The sequence below is a fragment of the Lemur catta genome, chromosome 1, assembly GCF_020740605.2.
Source record: "Lemur catta isolate mLemCat1 chromosome 1, mLemCat1.pri, whole genome shotgun sequence".
NCBI lineage: Eukaryota > Metazoa > Chordata > Mammalia > Primates > Lemuridae > Lemur > Lemur catta.
The window spans coordinates 21934106-21950635 of record NC_059128.1 but is presented as its reverse complement, the minus strand read 5'-3'; the positions used below and the strand labels follow the sequence as shown (position 1 = coordinate 21950635).

The following is a 16530-nucleotide window of genomic DNA, read 5'->3' as shown; positions in this document are numbered from 1 at the left end:
GAAATCATTTCAGAGAAATGAAAAAAGTCTGCATTATTAGTAATAGCTAACAGTGTAAGCCATAGGCACTGTTCTAAGTGCTTTATGTCTATGGAGACATTTAACCCTGATAATTTCATACCTATTTTACAGATGGGAAAGTGTGGCACAGGAAAGTTCAGTAGCTCTTCCAAGGTAACCCAGTTAGGAGTTGTGGAGCCAGGATGCAAACTCAGGCAGTGTAGCCCCAGAGTCTCCACGCTCATCCACGGCATGCTATTGCCTTGTGGGACGTTGCAGCTTGAACCCGGCCAGCATTTTCCGTAGGTTTATGCTTTTCATCGCTGTGAGTGGCTGTCGGCAGCCACTGAAACATGGAAGTCAATGTGTGAGTAAGGGCCAAGGCAACAAGGCTGCTTTAGGGAAGTGCTGAATACTTTACCCATGAATTAAGTGGAATGACATGATGATGCTTGGCCATAGGGAAGATGTGTGAACTCATTACAACAGCTTCTGCACGGAAATTTCACCAGTCCAATTCCACCACTATTTTTCCTGGGCAATGACGTGAGGCAGCCTTTTCTCCAATGATAGTTTATTGTGCAAGTCAACGTACAGGCTTTGGAATTAGTTAATCTGGGTTCAATTTTTGCGGGGGATGTCTACCATTTACCACCTGTACGAATCTTGATCACATTGCTTAACCTCCGTGAGTTAAATGTCCTCACCTCTAAAGCAGGATAATGGTAGCTATCTACAAATTGTGATAATGACATTTGGTGATGGGTATGTGGTGCTTAGCACAGCACCCGACATACAGGAAATATTCAGTAGTTTTGGTTTTTTCCTTGTTATATTTCTCCTGAGTTACTTCTTTTTCCTCTAAAATTTGAAAGCAACTGCTATGAGGTATGCATAGATTTACCCCTTAACTGGAAAGGAGGTTTGGTCTTCTGTAGCCCAGCATTCAGATCCCATTACTAATATAGATTAGGTGACACACAGATATTCTTTTTAATTATTTGGTTAGTTTGGCACAGGCTTAAAACTATAAGCACTTTTGTTCATGCTTTTCCCAGGAATAGTATGCAATACCTAATTGGTCCCATGTCACCTTCTGTCCTTCCTCTCCCCAACTTTTAGTTGAAGCTTCTGTCTGAGTCATCCTAAACCCTAACCCAGTCTGTGTTCCTGAGCTAAGCTCATAAATTCTATCATTTGCTCCTCTTCTCTTATTTACCCAAGTCTGTGCTTAGTCTCTCTTTTATCTTAATCAACACCTTACATTTTTTTTTTTTGCTTTATAAAACTGATTTCCTAGTGAGCAGAATTTCCTCAATCTTGGAGGTCAATTTATCCAGAATTTCTCTAAAAGCTCATAGTTGACTGTAAAATTGTCTCTTTAGATTTCTTTTGGAGCCCCAGATCTTTGCCAAGGATCACTTGTTCTCACTTCTTTAGTTCTCATCTTAGAATTATTATTTTTTTTTTTGTAAAATAAGAATTAGCAATGCTACCAGCACCATCCTAATTTAGTTCTTCTGTTTCCATGGAGATTGGCTATGACTCCCCCTCCCCTTCATTTTCCAGCTCCAGCCCCCATTCCTGTTATGCATAGTTACAGCTAGATCAACACTGGGTGTTTATTTCAATCACTTCACTGTTTTAAAGCATGTGAATTAGGTTTCATTACTTTGCATTTTCATGACCAGTCCAATTTTCAGTACTGAATAATTTTATACAGTAATTCTTTTTTCCAGTTAGTCAATTGTGAACAGATTTACATTGCATTTTGATTTTTGTTCTCCTACACTTTTATATTTAAGTTATCCAACATCATTATTTTATTTGTGCTTATATTAAGAAAATGATTTGTCACTAGCTGTCAAAACATCACCTAGAAGCTCATAAAATGTAAATCTGATTTTTGTGCTTATGAGCAATTCTTTGAATTAGGTTTGAATGTGTTTCCAACGAGAAGTCAATAATGAGCATCTAAGGGTGTTATCTGGTTGAATCTCCCAGACATTGATGTTTAAGGGACCCCCTCAAAATATAACCCTCCCTGTTTTTTATCATCTGAGTTCTGAGCCAATAGAGGAAAAAATGCAAGGCAGATGGAAATCAAATATCATTTTTGTTAGTGATAACAATGACATTTAAAAAACCCACTGCTTACATCTACTGAACTTCAGAATTAAACCCATTTCAGTGCTAGTTGAGGACCGGACAGGCATCCTCCATGGAAGAAAGTCTTGCTCCTGCAACACCCAGGCTGTGGATGAGTAGAGGAGAATGAGTGTTTCTTGAAGGTCGCTCACTCCAGCGAAGGGGAACGGGAAGTGTCAGGGGCTGAGCTACGCATACACAGTTTCTCTTTGCAGAATATTATCCTTAATATTTCAGAGTGTGTCATTCCTTTTCTTCTGGAAAGTTTCAAAAGAGGACCCAAAGAGACGCTAACAGTGTCTTGCTAGGGGAGTTTGTTCACTGTGGAAGGTAAAGACAGGAGAGGGCAGGAAGAGGGGAATCCCCCTTCGCCTTCCCCTCCCTCTAACACTTGGCAGTAGAACAGGGTTCGTTACATTTTAACATGATTTTTCTATATAAATGTTGAAGAAGCCCACTTCTACTCTCCCCACACTAATAATGTTTTCCTTGACTTTGTTACTGAAATTTCAGTTGTATTTTATTATTAAAATTTCATTCTATTTATTTCAAGCCCTCTTCATCCCCTCTGCCCTAGTCACTCACCTCTTGAAGGTAATGAAAGGTCTGAAGAGCTCCTTTGTGTCACCTGGAGATCTTTCATTTGTAAATGTCAGAAACTCAACTCAAATGCTTTGAGCATGAAAGGGAGTCTATTGCCACATAGTTTAAAAAAAAGGTCCAGAGGTGTCTGGCTGGATCCAGACCTTCAAATAACATCTCTGTCCATTTCGTGACTGTCTGCTGGATCACTGGTCTTCTGACCCCTCTGATTATCACGTGGCCTCTAGGAGCTCTAGGCTTTCTTCTTACCCCTCCAGCAAGCCTTGCTTGCAAAGAATGCCTCTCTCCTAAGTGTGCAAGCAAAAGCTCTGGAGCCCAGTAGCTGGGGGCCAGCTTAGGTTGTTGCTATTCCAGTGGTTCTAAGGGTGAACTGTAATAGATCAGCCCCATTAGCATCACCTTGGAACTTGTTAGAAATGCAGACTCTCAGGCCTCCCCCTAGAGTTTTGAATTATAAACTCTGAGGAGGGGGGCTAAGCCCACCGTGTGATTCTGATGCACACTAAAGTTTGAGGATCACTTTTAAATCTATGGACTACTTTTTTAGTCTATGGTTAGGGGAATTAAATATATTGAGTATTCCAGCCTGGGTAGCTTGATTAGGGTCAGTGTCATCCAGTCCAGATGGTTGAAAGGTCAAGCAGGGAAGGTAGCCTCCCAAAGGAAAATTAGGCATTATTATCAGATAAAGCAACAGTTACTGGGCAGGTAAAATCAACAGCTGTTCTACAATAGAACCTTTCCCACAAATACTGGGTGGTGAGTTATTACAGCAATAAATATTTGGTAGTGAATGCCGAAGGCTTGTTTGTTGTATCTTTACAAGGGTTAGAGCAACAGACACCTTTCTTCTTATAATATATGTTGATGCCCAGTTGTTTTCCTGGATAGAGAAAAATAATAGTTTTATTTTTTAGCTTGGGTAATCCATGATCTTATATTTCCCTTGCTATGATGGGCCGTGCTGACCAGCTCATGTGAGCATGGGACTCAGAACTTGTAAGTTGGGGCAGAGACAGTCCTCAGCTCCTTGACTGAGGCCAAGTCAGGTAGCTACCATATTGAGCATTGTGTTTTCTGGAACTCATTCAAGAAAACTGAATATTCTCTGTGGAAACAGGTCACACCTAGAAGATATACTAAGGACACTGTGACAAAATATGGTAACTTTTCCTGTGTGCACCTCGTTTATGGTTTTCACAGGTACGATGGTGGGAGACCACACCCGCTTGGAGTTCCACAATATCGAAACAGGAATCATGACTGAGAAGCGGTACATCTCTGTCGTTCCCTCCAGTTTCATCGGCCACCTGCAGAGCCTCATGTTTAATGGCCTGCTCTACATTGACTTGTGCAAAAACGGCGACATTGATTACTGTGAGCTAAAGGCTCGTTTTGGACTGAGGAACATCATCGCTGACCCTGTCACCTTCAAGACCAAGAGCAGCTACCTGAGCCTGGCCACGCTCCAGGCCTACACCTCCATGCACCTCTTCTTCCAGTTCAAGACCACCTCCGCCGATGGCTTCATTCTCTTCAACAGTGGTGACGGCAATGACTTCATTGCGGTAGAGCTGGTCAAGGGGTAAGGAGAAGGGATTGCGTAATTTATGCTGGATGTCTTCACTCAAGCCCTGCATAAAATATGGACATGAAAAAACTGTCTATTCTATTCTCTACCCTCTACTCATGATACATGCTAGCATACTTACTGATCGAAAAGATACACAAAATGATTTAGCTCTGGAAAAGAGAGAGGCTCATGATTGTATTTAAAGATCTTCCACTAACTCAACACTATTAGGCTTTTTACTATGAAATGCAATTCTTTAAAACTATAGAAAAAAAGCTTATTTTTTCAAAAGAGGGCTCTGGGGTGTGTTGCATCTATCTTTTGAGTAATACCAACTGCAACCACCAAATTTATACCAAGAAATGAAACATAGGTACTTTTAACTCTACTGTTAGCCTACATATGCCAATTTTTAAAAGCTGCGGTTTCTTTAAGAAAGGACAATTGACTACCCTGTATTGAAAAATAGTCAAAATAAAAACTAACAAACAACAGATCCATGATTGACTACGAATTTAATTGTCACCCCCTAGTATTTTGGAGTGTAGCACCTACACTACTTTGGCTCTGGATTATATTACTAGGTGTGTTAAAGAAATAAACTCTGAGTATGGGATTAAAGTGAAGTATGATAGACTAGATCTGAATATTCTGATAACCATAAATCAAGCTTTAGTTATTCTTGCATCATACCAGTTTAGCAAAGGGGATTTGAAGCCCTCACGTCAGTTACACACACACATTGCCATTAGGCCACTTCAGGGAATTTCAAGTTACTGGGTGGTTCTTGTCCCTCATAGGTACATACACTATGTGTTTGACCTCGGAAATGGTCCCAATGTGATTAAAGGAAACAGCGACCGCCCTCTGAATGACAACCAGTGGCACAACGTGGTCATCACTCGGGACAACAGTAACACCCACAGCCTGAAAGTGGACACCAAAGTGGTCACTCAGGTTATCAACGGTGCCAAAAACCTGGACCTGAAAGGTAAACCTTGTGAAGAAGTTTATTGCCCCTAGATCCTTTCTTACAGTAGAAAGGCTGTTTCCAGAGGCACACCGTAGATTAGGGGTGCCATGCATTTTTGATGTATCATGCATATCCTATTTTAACAGTGTTCAGTTACACCATGATGCAATTTATTCAATTTTTACTTAGACTACTCCTCAAAGAATGGTTTTCTTCCTGATAATCTCTGGAATGTCTTGCTCTGGGGGCTGAGTAATGAGATGATAAATGTTAATATATGGGGGTGGTCATGGTGCATAATATTGAGGAAGGGGTACAGTCTTTGGAATTTCAGCTGAATCATTTACTGCCTGGGTGACATTGGTAAAATTTCTTAACTTTGTTCAGCTTGTATGTGTGTGTATATGCATATATATATGTGTGTGTGTATATATATATATATATATATATATATAGATATATTTTTTTTTTTTTTGCAAAACAAGAATAACAATTGTTACTTCCTACATGGGTTGTTAGGAATTTTAATGGAATGTCTGTAAAACCATCAGCATATTATTGGTAACAAGCACATAAAAAACGCTGAATAAATGGTTGTTTTGTTGAAAACATTAACCTTTATTTCGTCTGTGGTGATTAAAATTTGTGAGATGATGTGCATAAAATGAAGGACACATAAGAGATGTTGGTTTGTTTTGCAATATAGAAACTCTGGTAATTATTTTGTTTAAGCTGTTGTTCCCCCAGCTATATTATCAGTATCTAATGAACAGTCTAAAGTGCATTGGCTTTGGTTGCTCATTCCCTTTTGCTACTTCCTTTCTTTTCCAGGAGACCTCTACATGGCTGGTCTGGCCCAAGGCATGTACAGCAACCTCCCAAAGCTTGTGGCCTCCCGGGATGGCTTTCAGGGATGTTTGGCATCAGTGGACTTGAATGGGCGCCTGCCAGACCTCATCAATGATGCCCTCCATCGGAGCGGACAGATAGAGCGTGGCTGTGAAGGTACAACCTTTTTATTCTTTTTAAGCTACAGCCTTGTTGCAAGCACCAAGCCCCTTTGCTGCCTCTTCCAGTGCCTCCTTCCTCAGTTTACCAGTCCTCTCTCATTCCCATTTGTCATCAGACATTGCATCACTGTTGGTGTCCTCTTGTCACTGGTTGATTTTGTCAAGACGTGTGCCACAGGCTCTAGGAATGTATATTGGCAGATGTTTTCCCAGTATCACAGACTTGCCAATAACAAACCTTCCCTGGCATTGACATCTGGCTCCTCCAAAATTGTATCTTTGCTTCCAGAATGGCTGAAAGGGCTCCAGAGACTTTTATTTATATTTTAATACATGGTGAGGGGCAGACCAGAGACTTCATATGGGTGTCACCATTAATAAAATTTTTCTTATTTTGGCTGATAGTAACTGCATTATCTAATGCAAATCTAGAACGAGATAGGGAAACGATGTCAGAATGCCATGATGATGGAAGGGAACTAACATTTATTAAGTACTTACTAGATATCAGGCATTGTTAGGCAGTTCCTTAGTGCAGTGTAGTGGAACGTCATGGGCTTTGATGTTAGGAAGTCCTGGATTCAAGTCCAGATAGTACCTCTTGTTAGCTGTATGACATTTGGAAAGTTACTTAAACCTGTGGTCCCCAACCTCCAGGCCACAGCCCGGTACCGGCCATGTCCTGTTAGGAAACAGGCCACACATCACCACCTGAGCACTGTGCCACCTCCCCCTCCCCTACGACACCCCATCTCACCACCCTCTCTCTGTGGAAAATTTGTCTACCATGAAACCAGTCCCTGGTACCAAAAAGGTTGGGGACTACTGACTTAAACTCCCTGAGCTATGTCGTTCTCACCTGCAAAACAGGGCAATAAAACTTACCCTGTAATATAAGCAAATCAGAGGTATCCATAAAATGCCTGGTACATAGTAGGTACTTGATAAATAGTGGGATTATTGTTAACAAATATTATCTCGTGGAAGACATCTAATAACATTGCATGCCTACGCATGCAGCACAACAAGCCATGCTCAGCCTGTTCCTGTGGATGACCCAGTGTCTCTTGAGCTATTAACTACATTTTACAGTTCTTCCTGAATCCAACAGTTCTTTGCAATAAAAGCAGTCTAGTTTTAACCAGCAGAGGGTAAGAGTGAACACATTCAGCCTTCCTTAGCAGGCTTGGGTTGGCTGAAAAGGTGATTCTACCTAATTTGAAAGAGGTTGTCTGACCAGTCACCAAAGGTCTGTGTATTCTTTCCTCTGGTTGAGCCTTATGGTCCTTTGTTTGTGCAATATATTGTGTTTTCTTGTATCACTTGTTAATTTACCACATCAAACCTGTTCATTCATCTGTATTTAGCTTCATGTATCGCTCCTGTTCTTAACCAGCTTCCATCTGGGTTCACTGACCACCATAAAGCACATTTCTATACAAGCTTCCCGTCAGCTTGTCAGGCTGATTTGTAGTGACGGAAGTCATTTCCCTCTGCCTAAGAGTCAGTTTTCTACGTTGCACTAGTTACAAGACTGACCATCCCTCGAACCCACTCCATTTTTCCTTTAACCAGAAATATTTCTTAAATGTTGTTGGCCAAATACTGTGTGTGTGGGGGTTGTGTGTATGTGTGTGTGTACACATATGGGGGGACAGAAAATTGGGAATCACCAAGCATTTAAAGCAGCCACTTTGCTTTCTTCTCCTAGAAATGCAGTTTCGTTCAACTCAAGAATTTCTGTCTCATTGGCTTGCTCTTAGTTCTTTTGAATTTTAAAGGGCAATCCTGGGATAGATGCGGCATTTGGAAGTAAATTAAGTATCTTAGGTTAGAACATTGTGGAATGATAGTAATTCCAGTTATCATATCAAGTGAAATCACAATATAAAAGGACATGTTAAAAAGCATAAAACGTGATAATAAATATTTTATTATGGCATCAGTTCTTCACATTTAAAAGTTAATAGGAATTTTCCATTTAGCACAATAGCAGTTTACCCAGGAGAACTATAAGTAACACATGTAATTTTAAATTTCCTATTAGCTACATTTAAAAAAGGTATAAAGTAACAGGTAAAATTAATTTTAATTTTATATTTTATTTAACTTAATCTGATATATCAAAATATTATAATTTTAGCATATAATTGATATAAAATTATCAATATTTTACATTCTTTTCTTCGTATGACGTCTCCAAAATTGAGTGTGTATTTTATAATTGCAGCACACTTCAACCGGGACTACATGCATTTGAAATACTTAGTATATGTGTCAATAGCTATTGTATTAAAAGCGCAGCTCTATAGAATACAAAACTTGGGGTGTAAAAAAAATTAAAGCTGTAGTATTGGATTAAAAGGAAGTCTAAACTAACTTTTACAAAAGTGAACTAAAATATATAAGATAAGGAGGGGGACGACCCTACTTAAGAGATTTCTGAGAAGCAGTGAGAGCATCAGAAAAGTGAAATTACCTATCAAATTGGGGAAAATGTCCATATCCCAACCTACAGCTCTGTGTGCAGTTTGGCATTACTCATTACATGCATTACGGAGGGTGCTGACCTTCCTCTGAGTATGGTTGATTGTTCAAAGCCAGATGTTGTGACTTGATGGCTCTGCCATCTGAATCTATGGCCCGTCCCATGAGCCTAATAGCACTGCACTCTATCGCCATGGAGATAATTAGGATGGTTACCCATCGAGCATTATGACTGCCCCGCTGGGTGGGATGAAGTGGAGGGTGAGTGCTAAGGGAAGAAGGTCCTTGTTGATTGTACACAAATGACTTGGATAATTAGCCTAAATGGGCAGGAAAAATGTCCCCAAAGTAGGTTAAGGCATAAATAACTGTCATTGGAAGTCTGTACCATTGTGAATAAGCCCTTGTAAGAGATCCCAGGAGCTTTTTAGGGTTCTGTGAAAGATGATGAGATGGTCAATGAAGAGCACAAAACCTTGGAGAGAGACTGCAAAACGGTGCCAGTTCTCATTCTGAATCTCTTGCACAGGGCTTGTGACCCCCAAGAAAGCCTTGGGTATTATCGGGCAGTATGGGAACCCTAGGAAATAGAACACATTTTGTGATTTATCATCTCTGTGTACAGAATAGTAAACAGGTAGGGACTCTTCAAGATGTGTTTTATTCTAACAAATCTGGAATACACAGGTCACAGGCCAGGAGATATATATGTATATATACATATATATATTTCTGTCAAAGTTACTGATGATGACACTTGAAGATCCTTACATAGTAATTGTCTTACTTTCACTATTATATCAGACACATGACAGCAGATAAAAGGCAAAAGAGTCAACAATTATTTTTAAAGCCTATTAATCCACTGCACTTTGGCTCTCAATTGTTTGTAGCAAATAAAGCAAAAAATCTTGAACTAGGTTTTGATTTTATGTCTCTATTATATGCTGAGTGTATAGTTAAGAAATTAAGTGCAATTTCTGGGTAATTTCTAGTCAACATTTATCTCTGACTTGCTACCTCTCAGTTTAAGCTAGGATTTAAGAAAATAATGCCTGATTTGCTATTTGGCTGGTAAATATCTCTTCCTATCTTGAAGCCAGCTTTGCTGCAGACGCCAAGGCATTATTGGCTAGAAATGCTGCTCTACAATTGCAGACGGTCAACATCTGGGAGAAACACACGTGCTTCGTTTCGATACTGACATGAATAAATAAAAAGGGCATTGGTTCTGTGCCTTTTTGCCCACAACCATTTGAGTCTGGCTGTATTTTTAAAAATTAAACAAATTGAGATCTTTGGTGTTCCCAAATCACAAATGTCCGATTCTGATGCTATGTTCTTTGCTGGCATTTGTTGAAGGGTGCAAGGGGTGTGCTCAAGTGGTTCTTTGTGCCCAACTCCTAAATGTTCAGAATGACTTTTTGTGGGCCCCATCTGATTGTGCATACGTGTCTTTCAGTCTGGCCATACACTACCCTTATTTCTGGACCATGTGCCTTGGGTTTGCCTGTGTGGATGTGGGAAGGCTCTTGTTGCCCATTGCTCGTGCTTTGTCAAGTCCAGTACTTCCCTGTCCCTGCTCTGCTGACTTGGCTCCGAGGAGGCCTGACCCGCCCCTGGTCTGTGCACACACCCTCCTCTCCCTGCCCCGTCTGTGCTGTGTCTAGTGAACCTGTAGAGCATTTCAACTGTCTGTCTGAGTGATGTCAGTTATGCAGATTGCATTTTCATTTCTGTAATGTTACCCTGGTTTATTCTACCTCTTACTAACCTCTGGTTATTGTTTTCGCTTTTTCTGTTCTTTTGCTAACAAAGTTGCGTTGACCAAAGCTGACCTGCAAGGTAGAGAAGGCTCTTGTTCCCATTACCACTTTGGACTGAAAGATGCCCTGTATAACCCTTGGTATCTTTTCTATAGAGGTCTTCAGGCTGTCACACCTCTTGGACAGCAGCAATTATGGGGAGGAGGCTGAACCCTGTGTTCTTCTGAAAGGGTGGCAGAAAACCCAGATCAATGCATGGAAAATAACCATAAAGAGAAAACCTCGTGGGAATAGAAACATGATTCCATTTTGGGGAGGACCGAAGAGGTTTGACAGCATCCTATACTGTGACTACTCACAAACGCATTAATCCCCTCTGGAAGTGATTAATGCCTCTCCACGTAGTTGCCATGGAGGGGTTGGCTCCTTTTCATTTATTTACTATAGATAGAAAGCAGCACTTGGAATAAAGGGGGAAAGGCTATTTGAGCTCTTAATTTATTATTTTCTGGGTCAGGGAGGTCATTTTCTAGAGCAGGACATTTAAGTGCTTGGGTCTTATGAAAGAGAATGTCGTTTTCTCTTAACTCATTGTAAAGAAATATATTTAGGCACGTGGGAGATATTCATGTCATTAAAATGTTCCAGAGATTTATATTTCCTATTGGGGGTTTTGGTTAAGCACTTTAATTTCCTGTTTTGTGATCTCAGGAAAAAAAAAAAGTACTCCTGGGGAAGAAGAAGATCTGTCAGTTTTATCCTGAATACCCTACAAAATGCCTGCATGTGAGATGTCATTGAATATCTGTTGCAGAAACTGCTTCCTCTACCGTTCAAAGAGGCACCTTACCAAGTCAGTAATGACCCACTGGTCCTATGGTGTCAGGCTGCTTTGACTCAGAATAGAAAGGGAGGAACAGGTATTTTAGGTATCTTTTGGCGGATAGTCAAGCAAGGGATGGAATTGCAGATGGCCTCTGCAGAGTTTGCCATCAGCAAAGGTGGTTTAAAAGTGGTTAAGGCAAAGGTAGCTTTTTAAAAATTACTTTTCATCTAAAAGATCATTTACTTTGCTGTGACTTACTTGTTATATGCCACGTAGGTAACCAGTACAAGTATCTGTCTCTCAGGAGGACATCAACTAATAAACACTCTTTCTAGCTATTTTACTGTAACTCCTTTTTTTTTCTTTATCTCCTCTTAGCAGAGTCACATATATTTTGACATATATTAAAATTAATGAAAAGAACATACATTGAATTAGTACTTGAAGTCCAAGGACGCTATACAATAGCATTCAGTTTCAAATATGTAGGGCCCTTTTGGTAATACTGTTGTTTTAGACATTATGTGTAATTGTCAGAAAAGGCCCACTACATATTACTCTGTGAATGGAGTGGAGGAGGAAGAAGAGGGCAGTCTTTGATTTGCAACACAGACAATCTAAGGTTGTTGAAGCTCCTTAGGACCAGATTCAGGACATAAAACTAGACAACTGCATCTGCTTCTGGACCTTACTATTATTCTGGGTAAGAACTATATGGACTTTGAATTTCTAGAACCTAGCCTAGACTGTCACATAGAAACTCCATACATGGCAAAATAATCTTAAAGTAAATTCCCATCTGGAGGAAACGTGGTTTGTGGGAATCATGCAAAGAAATGTTTGATCTTCATGCCTAAATTGTTTGCCAAAGTGTAGATACATATTTGGGACAGAATAGTTTGGAGTATCTTAACTTTCCCCTTCATAGAAGCAGTCTAGTCATCAGTATTGTTTTTAACTTATTACTCCATTGACACAAACTTTCTTTCATCCTGGGAATGACTTGACAGTCTCTTTGCTTGTGGGAGGAGCTGCTATTCTTTGTAATTATTTTGGGTCATCTTATTCTTTCCTTGTATTCTGGTAAGTGCTTTTAGTTTTTAGTCTCCTGACCTTGGGGTATGGACTTATAAGCTAGCTTTTTCAGCTACAACCTGTAAGCACAGGTAGTACTAATTACCATTATGTGTGAAGGGCAGTAAAACTATATGACAAAGAAGTGAGGCTGTCTTAAATGTAGAGGCCAGTGTATTCAGAAGGAACTATAACAATGAGGTATAGGATGTGGCATGATGAATCTGGAGGAGTCAGCAGCTTGAGTCCTTTTGTCATTATATTGCTGGAGTGGTGTTTTATTTTTTATTTAATTTTTTTAAACTTCTCCAGTGATTGTGTTGTTCAATTTAACAGGAACTGAGTGTCAGCTATGCCTGTGTACCAGGAACTCAGCTAGATACTAGGGATGGAGATGAGATGCAGTCTTTGACTTCAAAGAATTCCGTAGGAGATCAGCCAGTAATGTCAATGCGGGGTGAAAACACTGTCCTAGAGCTACGCATAACACATGTGAGCACGGAGGACAGCTGGGTGGTGTGGGGTGATGGTCATGGACAGTGCTCAGGGGACATCTTTTCAGGTAGCCTTTGAGCTGAGTCTGAAAGACAATGATGTTTTAGATGGATGAGCAGTGGAAGCACATTTAAGAGCTTGGCTGGTTTGGGGACCCATAAGAAGCTCAATTTAGCTGAAAGAATGTACATGTGAAAATATGATAGAAGACAAAAACAGCAGCAGAATAGAGACAGGCAATGACATCCTTTTTGTGTACGACGTTGGACTTTATCTTGAGGATGCTGTAAGGAGGACAGAGATTTGGGTCAGATTTTCGTTTTATCAAGATCACTCTGACATTAGAGTGGAGAAGGGATGAGAAGGACAGGAGCTGGAAGCAGAGAGCTAAGTCAGGAAGGAAGCAGCTTATACCAAGACACAGGGGAGAGATGTCTTCCTGACGCTTGACTTTACCAGGCCAAAGAGATAAATGAGTTTCTGTGTCAGATGCTAACTTGAGGAACTAGAACAAAAGTGAGCTTTCTCCTGTTTGTTCCTTACCCACCCTTCCACTGCCACAGCGTTATTCTAGTTAATAGCAGATATACTTACGCATTATGAGAAAAGATGTCAAGGAAGTACTTCATTGACTGTCCTGGTTTCAGGCCAGACTTTTTACACAGCCCTGGCTGGGTTAGTAGATGGAGCTGGAACTCTCCATGGTACTTCCTTGAAGCACGTGGGGGACGTTGGATTGCTGAAAAGTGCTGTCTTTGTATTAGCATACCTTGGGTAGAATGACAATTTGTATAGAATGTTCAGAAGTAATTTTTTAATTCCTTTTTGTTTTCAAGAGGGATATTTATTACTAGAGAGGAAAATATTCCCTGAAAGCTTGTCCATGTGAGAAAGGAGCTATCAAAAGAAATATTAAATTTGACCAGTTGGGAGTGAGGCAGATGATATAAACTATGAGGAATAAAATAATAACTCTTCATTGTATTAGGTGATTAATTAGAACAACCTCTCCCCACTTTTAATTACAACTCTCATTATAAGGTTTTATTTCTGGAATTGAATTTCTTTTTTGTGGAAATGTAAGTTGCCCTTCTTCCCAGAATGTGGGCAGGATCCAGGATTGATTGGATCTGGATACTAAGCGCTGGCTATTTTGAAAAAGTCTATTAGTGTATTGGGTTTGGGTAACTTGAAAATCTGAAAGTTTTTTAAGGCATTTAAGAGGAGAGTTGGCGTCAGCCAAATAGCTTTAGTAAGTAAAGGAAATTTTCATTCCCCAACTGTCTTTACTGTGAGGAATATTGTGCTTCACCTCATTTTTTTTCCAAGATAGGACCGTATCACATTCTCTATTGTATTTTATGTAATAAAATATAGCGCTTGAGCTAATGTAAATCAGTTTCTCAAAGTGGTTTTCATTATGGAAAATAAGAGAGACAGAAGTTAAACTGAAGTTCCCACTATTATTCTTGCCTCTTGTCTGTCAACACTACACAGGAGAGATTGACAAGAGAACTCTATAAATATGGCTTGCTACTTTAATGCATCTGTTTCTGGATTCTTCATCAACTGTATATCAGCTTAAGTGGGAGGAGAGAACCTGATTGTTTTCCTTCCCAGCAAAACTGTTAATACTCTTTACTGAGACTCTACTTGATGTAGGTGCACACCAAGGACTTGGCACGTTGGATCTCCACTATGACCACAGCCTTACCTGGTAGATATTGTTATGCTTGTTTCATGGATGAGTTCCCAGGCTTTGGATATGTTATCTCACTTAATCCACATGCTGTGTGAGGTAGTAACAATTTATATTTTCATTATATAGATGAGGAAACTGAAGTTCAGCGTATAGGTAGCCAGCCCCAGGTAACGTTGCTAGTAAGTCATAAAACTGGATTTTAGAGCCTATGACCTCCTTTTCCCAATTATGCCATATGGTATGAGTCTGAATTTACTTATTTCCAAACCAGAAACAGTACATAGATGACCAGAGAGTATCTGAGAATGTCCTCAATGCTGACTTTATAGTAGATGGTTTTATATCAATACCATTTCAATAAGTTCTAGATGATATTTTCACAATGTTCATTAAAACAAAGTATTTTAAGTGCTCTTTTTTCGTTGAGTGAGTCTGGCCTTTGAAACCCCTTCCATCTTTCTCTCTCCTTTAAAGTACCCTCCACTGTACTGACAGACCACTATTATCAGTGCTGAGAAAAGAAGAGAAAGCAGATATGGAGTTCACATTTTCTAAAGCAGAATTGACTTAAGAGGGCTTCTCCATAAATTTTTTAGTTTTATTTCAGAATATTACAGGGGTACGAATGTTTTGGATACATACGTTGCTTTTGTACTGTTGAGTCAAAGTTGTAAGTGTGCCCATCACCCAGATAGTGTGCATTGTACCCATTAGGTGTGAATTTACCCATCCCCTCCTCCCAAGGAATGATCTAATTATGTGACCTTTATAACTCAGGTATCCCCTAAAATAGGGTAGATTCAGCAAGAAGGCTTTTTGATACCAGTCATCTTCTCTCCCTTACAAATACTCTGAGGCAGGCATCAACTCCTACCTCTCCACTATCAAGAAAGTTTGCCACGTGCATAGATTACCTTACTCATAAATTATAATTATATTTTTCAATTCATTGACTACCAAGGGCAGTGTTGTGCTGGAGTGGGCACCAACACAGGAATTTTTAGGAATTTTGCAAGCCAATTGACATGATATAACATGTTATAGTTTAAAATTGGCTATGGTGGGAGTACTTTATACTACTAAAATCAACACATGTTACAAATCATTTTTTTTTCCTTTGGAGTGCTGGTTATTCAACATTTACCAATGATATACCATCAATCAGAGATTTCATGAAGGCATCTCAATTTTCAGCCAGTTTCCATGCATGGGCATGATCTAGTCTATACCCAGTATATTGTGAGAGGGCTGAGTGATTGAAGAGAATAGGAATGTTAGTGAAACTGCTCCTAATGTTACATCTTATTGTTTGCCTTCTCATCACCCTAATCATGTGACATTTTTTAAACCTGCATTTGCAAAGAGGAAGCCATAAGCCCCTGGACGTGCTTGATAAGAGTGGTTTTGATGCCTTGCTGAACCTTGGCAAGGCATAGATAGGGTCCTGCCTTCAAGACAAAAATCATAATCTTGGGAATAAAGCCACCCATAAGTCTCTCTGACAATGAAATTTTATAATAACATTTATGACCCTGTTCCCTGATGTTGCTTTATTTTCTGTAAAATGTAAACTAGACTATTCACTTCTCCATTGACTCTATATGAAGAAAGACATTTGATATTTTTAAAGGATCATTGCTTTCTTTTAAAATTAAATATAAGTGAATTGGGTTTCTCCCAATTAAAAGGGATTAATCTTATGTTGGCATGTAGGTGTCAATCCTGGTCTGAGTACAGAAGTCCAAGAACCAGGCGCCCCAATATCCAGAGTCTGAGGGCAGGAGAAAATCGGTATCTCAGCTCAAGGAGAGAGCACATTTCCCCTTCCTCTCCCTTTTTCTCTATTCAGGATCATAGTGGATTGAACGACACC

At 39.8% G+C, this 16530-nt stretch overlaps 1 protein-coding gene across 5 annotated transcripts in view; it reads left to right on the top strand.

Moving 5' to 3' along the window:
- Positions 1–16530, top strand: part of NRXN3 (neurexin 3) — a 1488306-nt gene that overhangs the window by 671069 nt on the left and 800707 nt on the right. For all 5 annotated transcript variants that reach the window (XM_045562522.1, XM_045562514.1, XM_045562538.1 and 2 more), the window contains 3 exons: positions 3955–4336; positions 5125–5315; positions 6129–6302. In XM_045562522.1, the coding sequence (XP_045418478.1) occupies positions 3955–4336; positions 5125–5315; positions 6129–6302 (747 nt within the window). The remainder of the gene's footprint in view (positions 1–3954; positions 4337–5124; positions 5316–6128; positions 6303–16530) is intronic.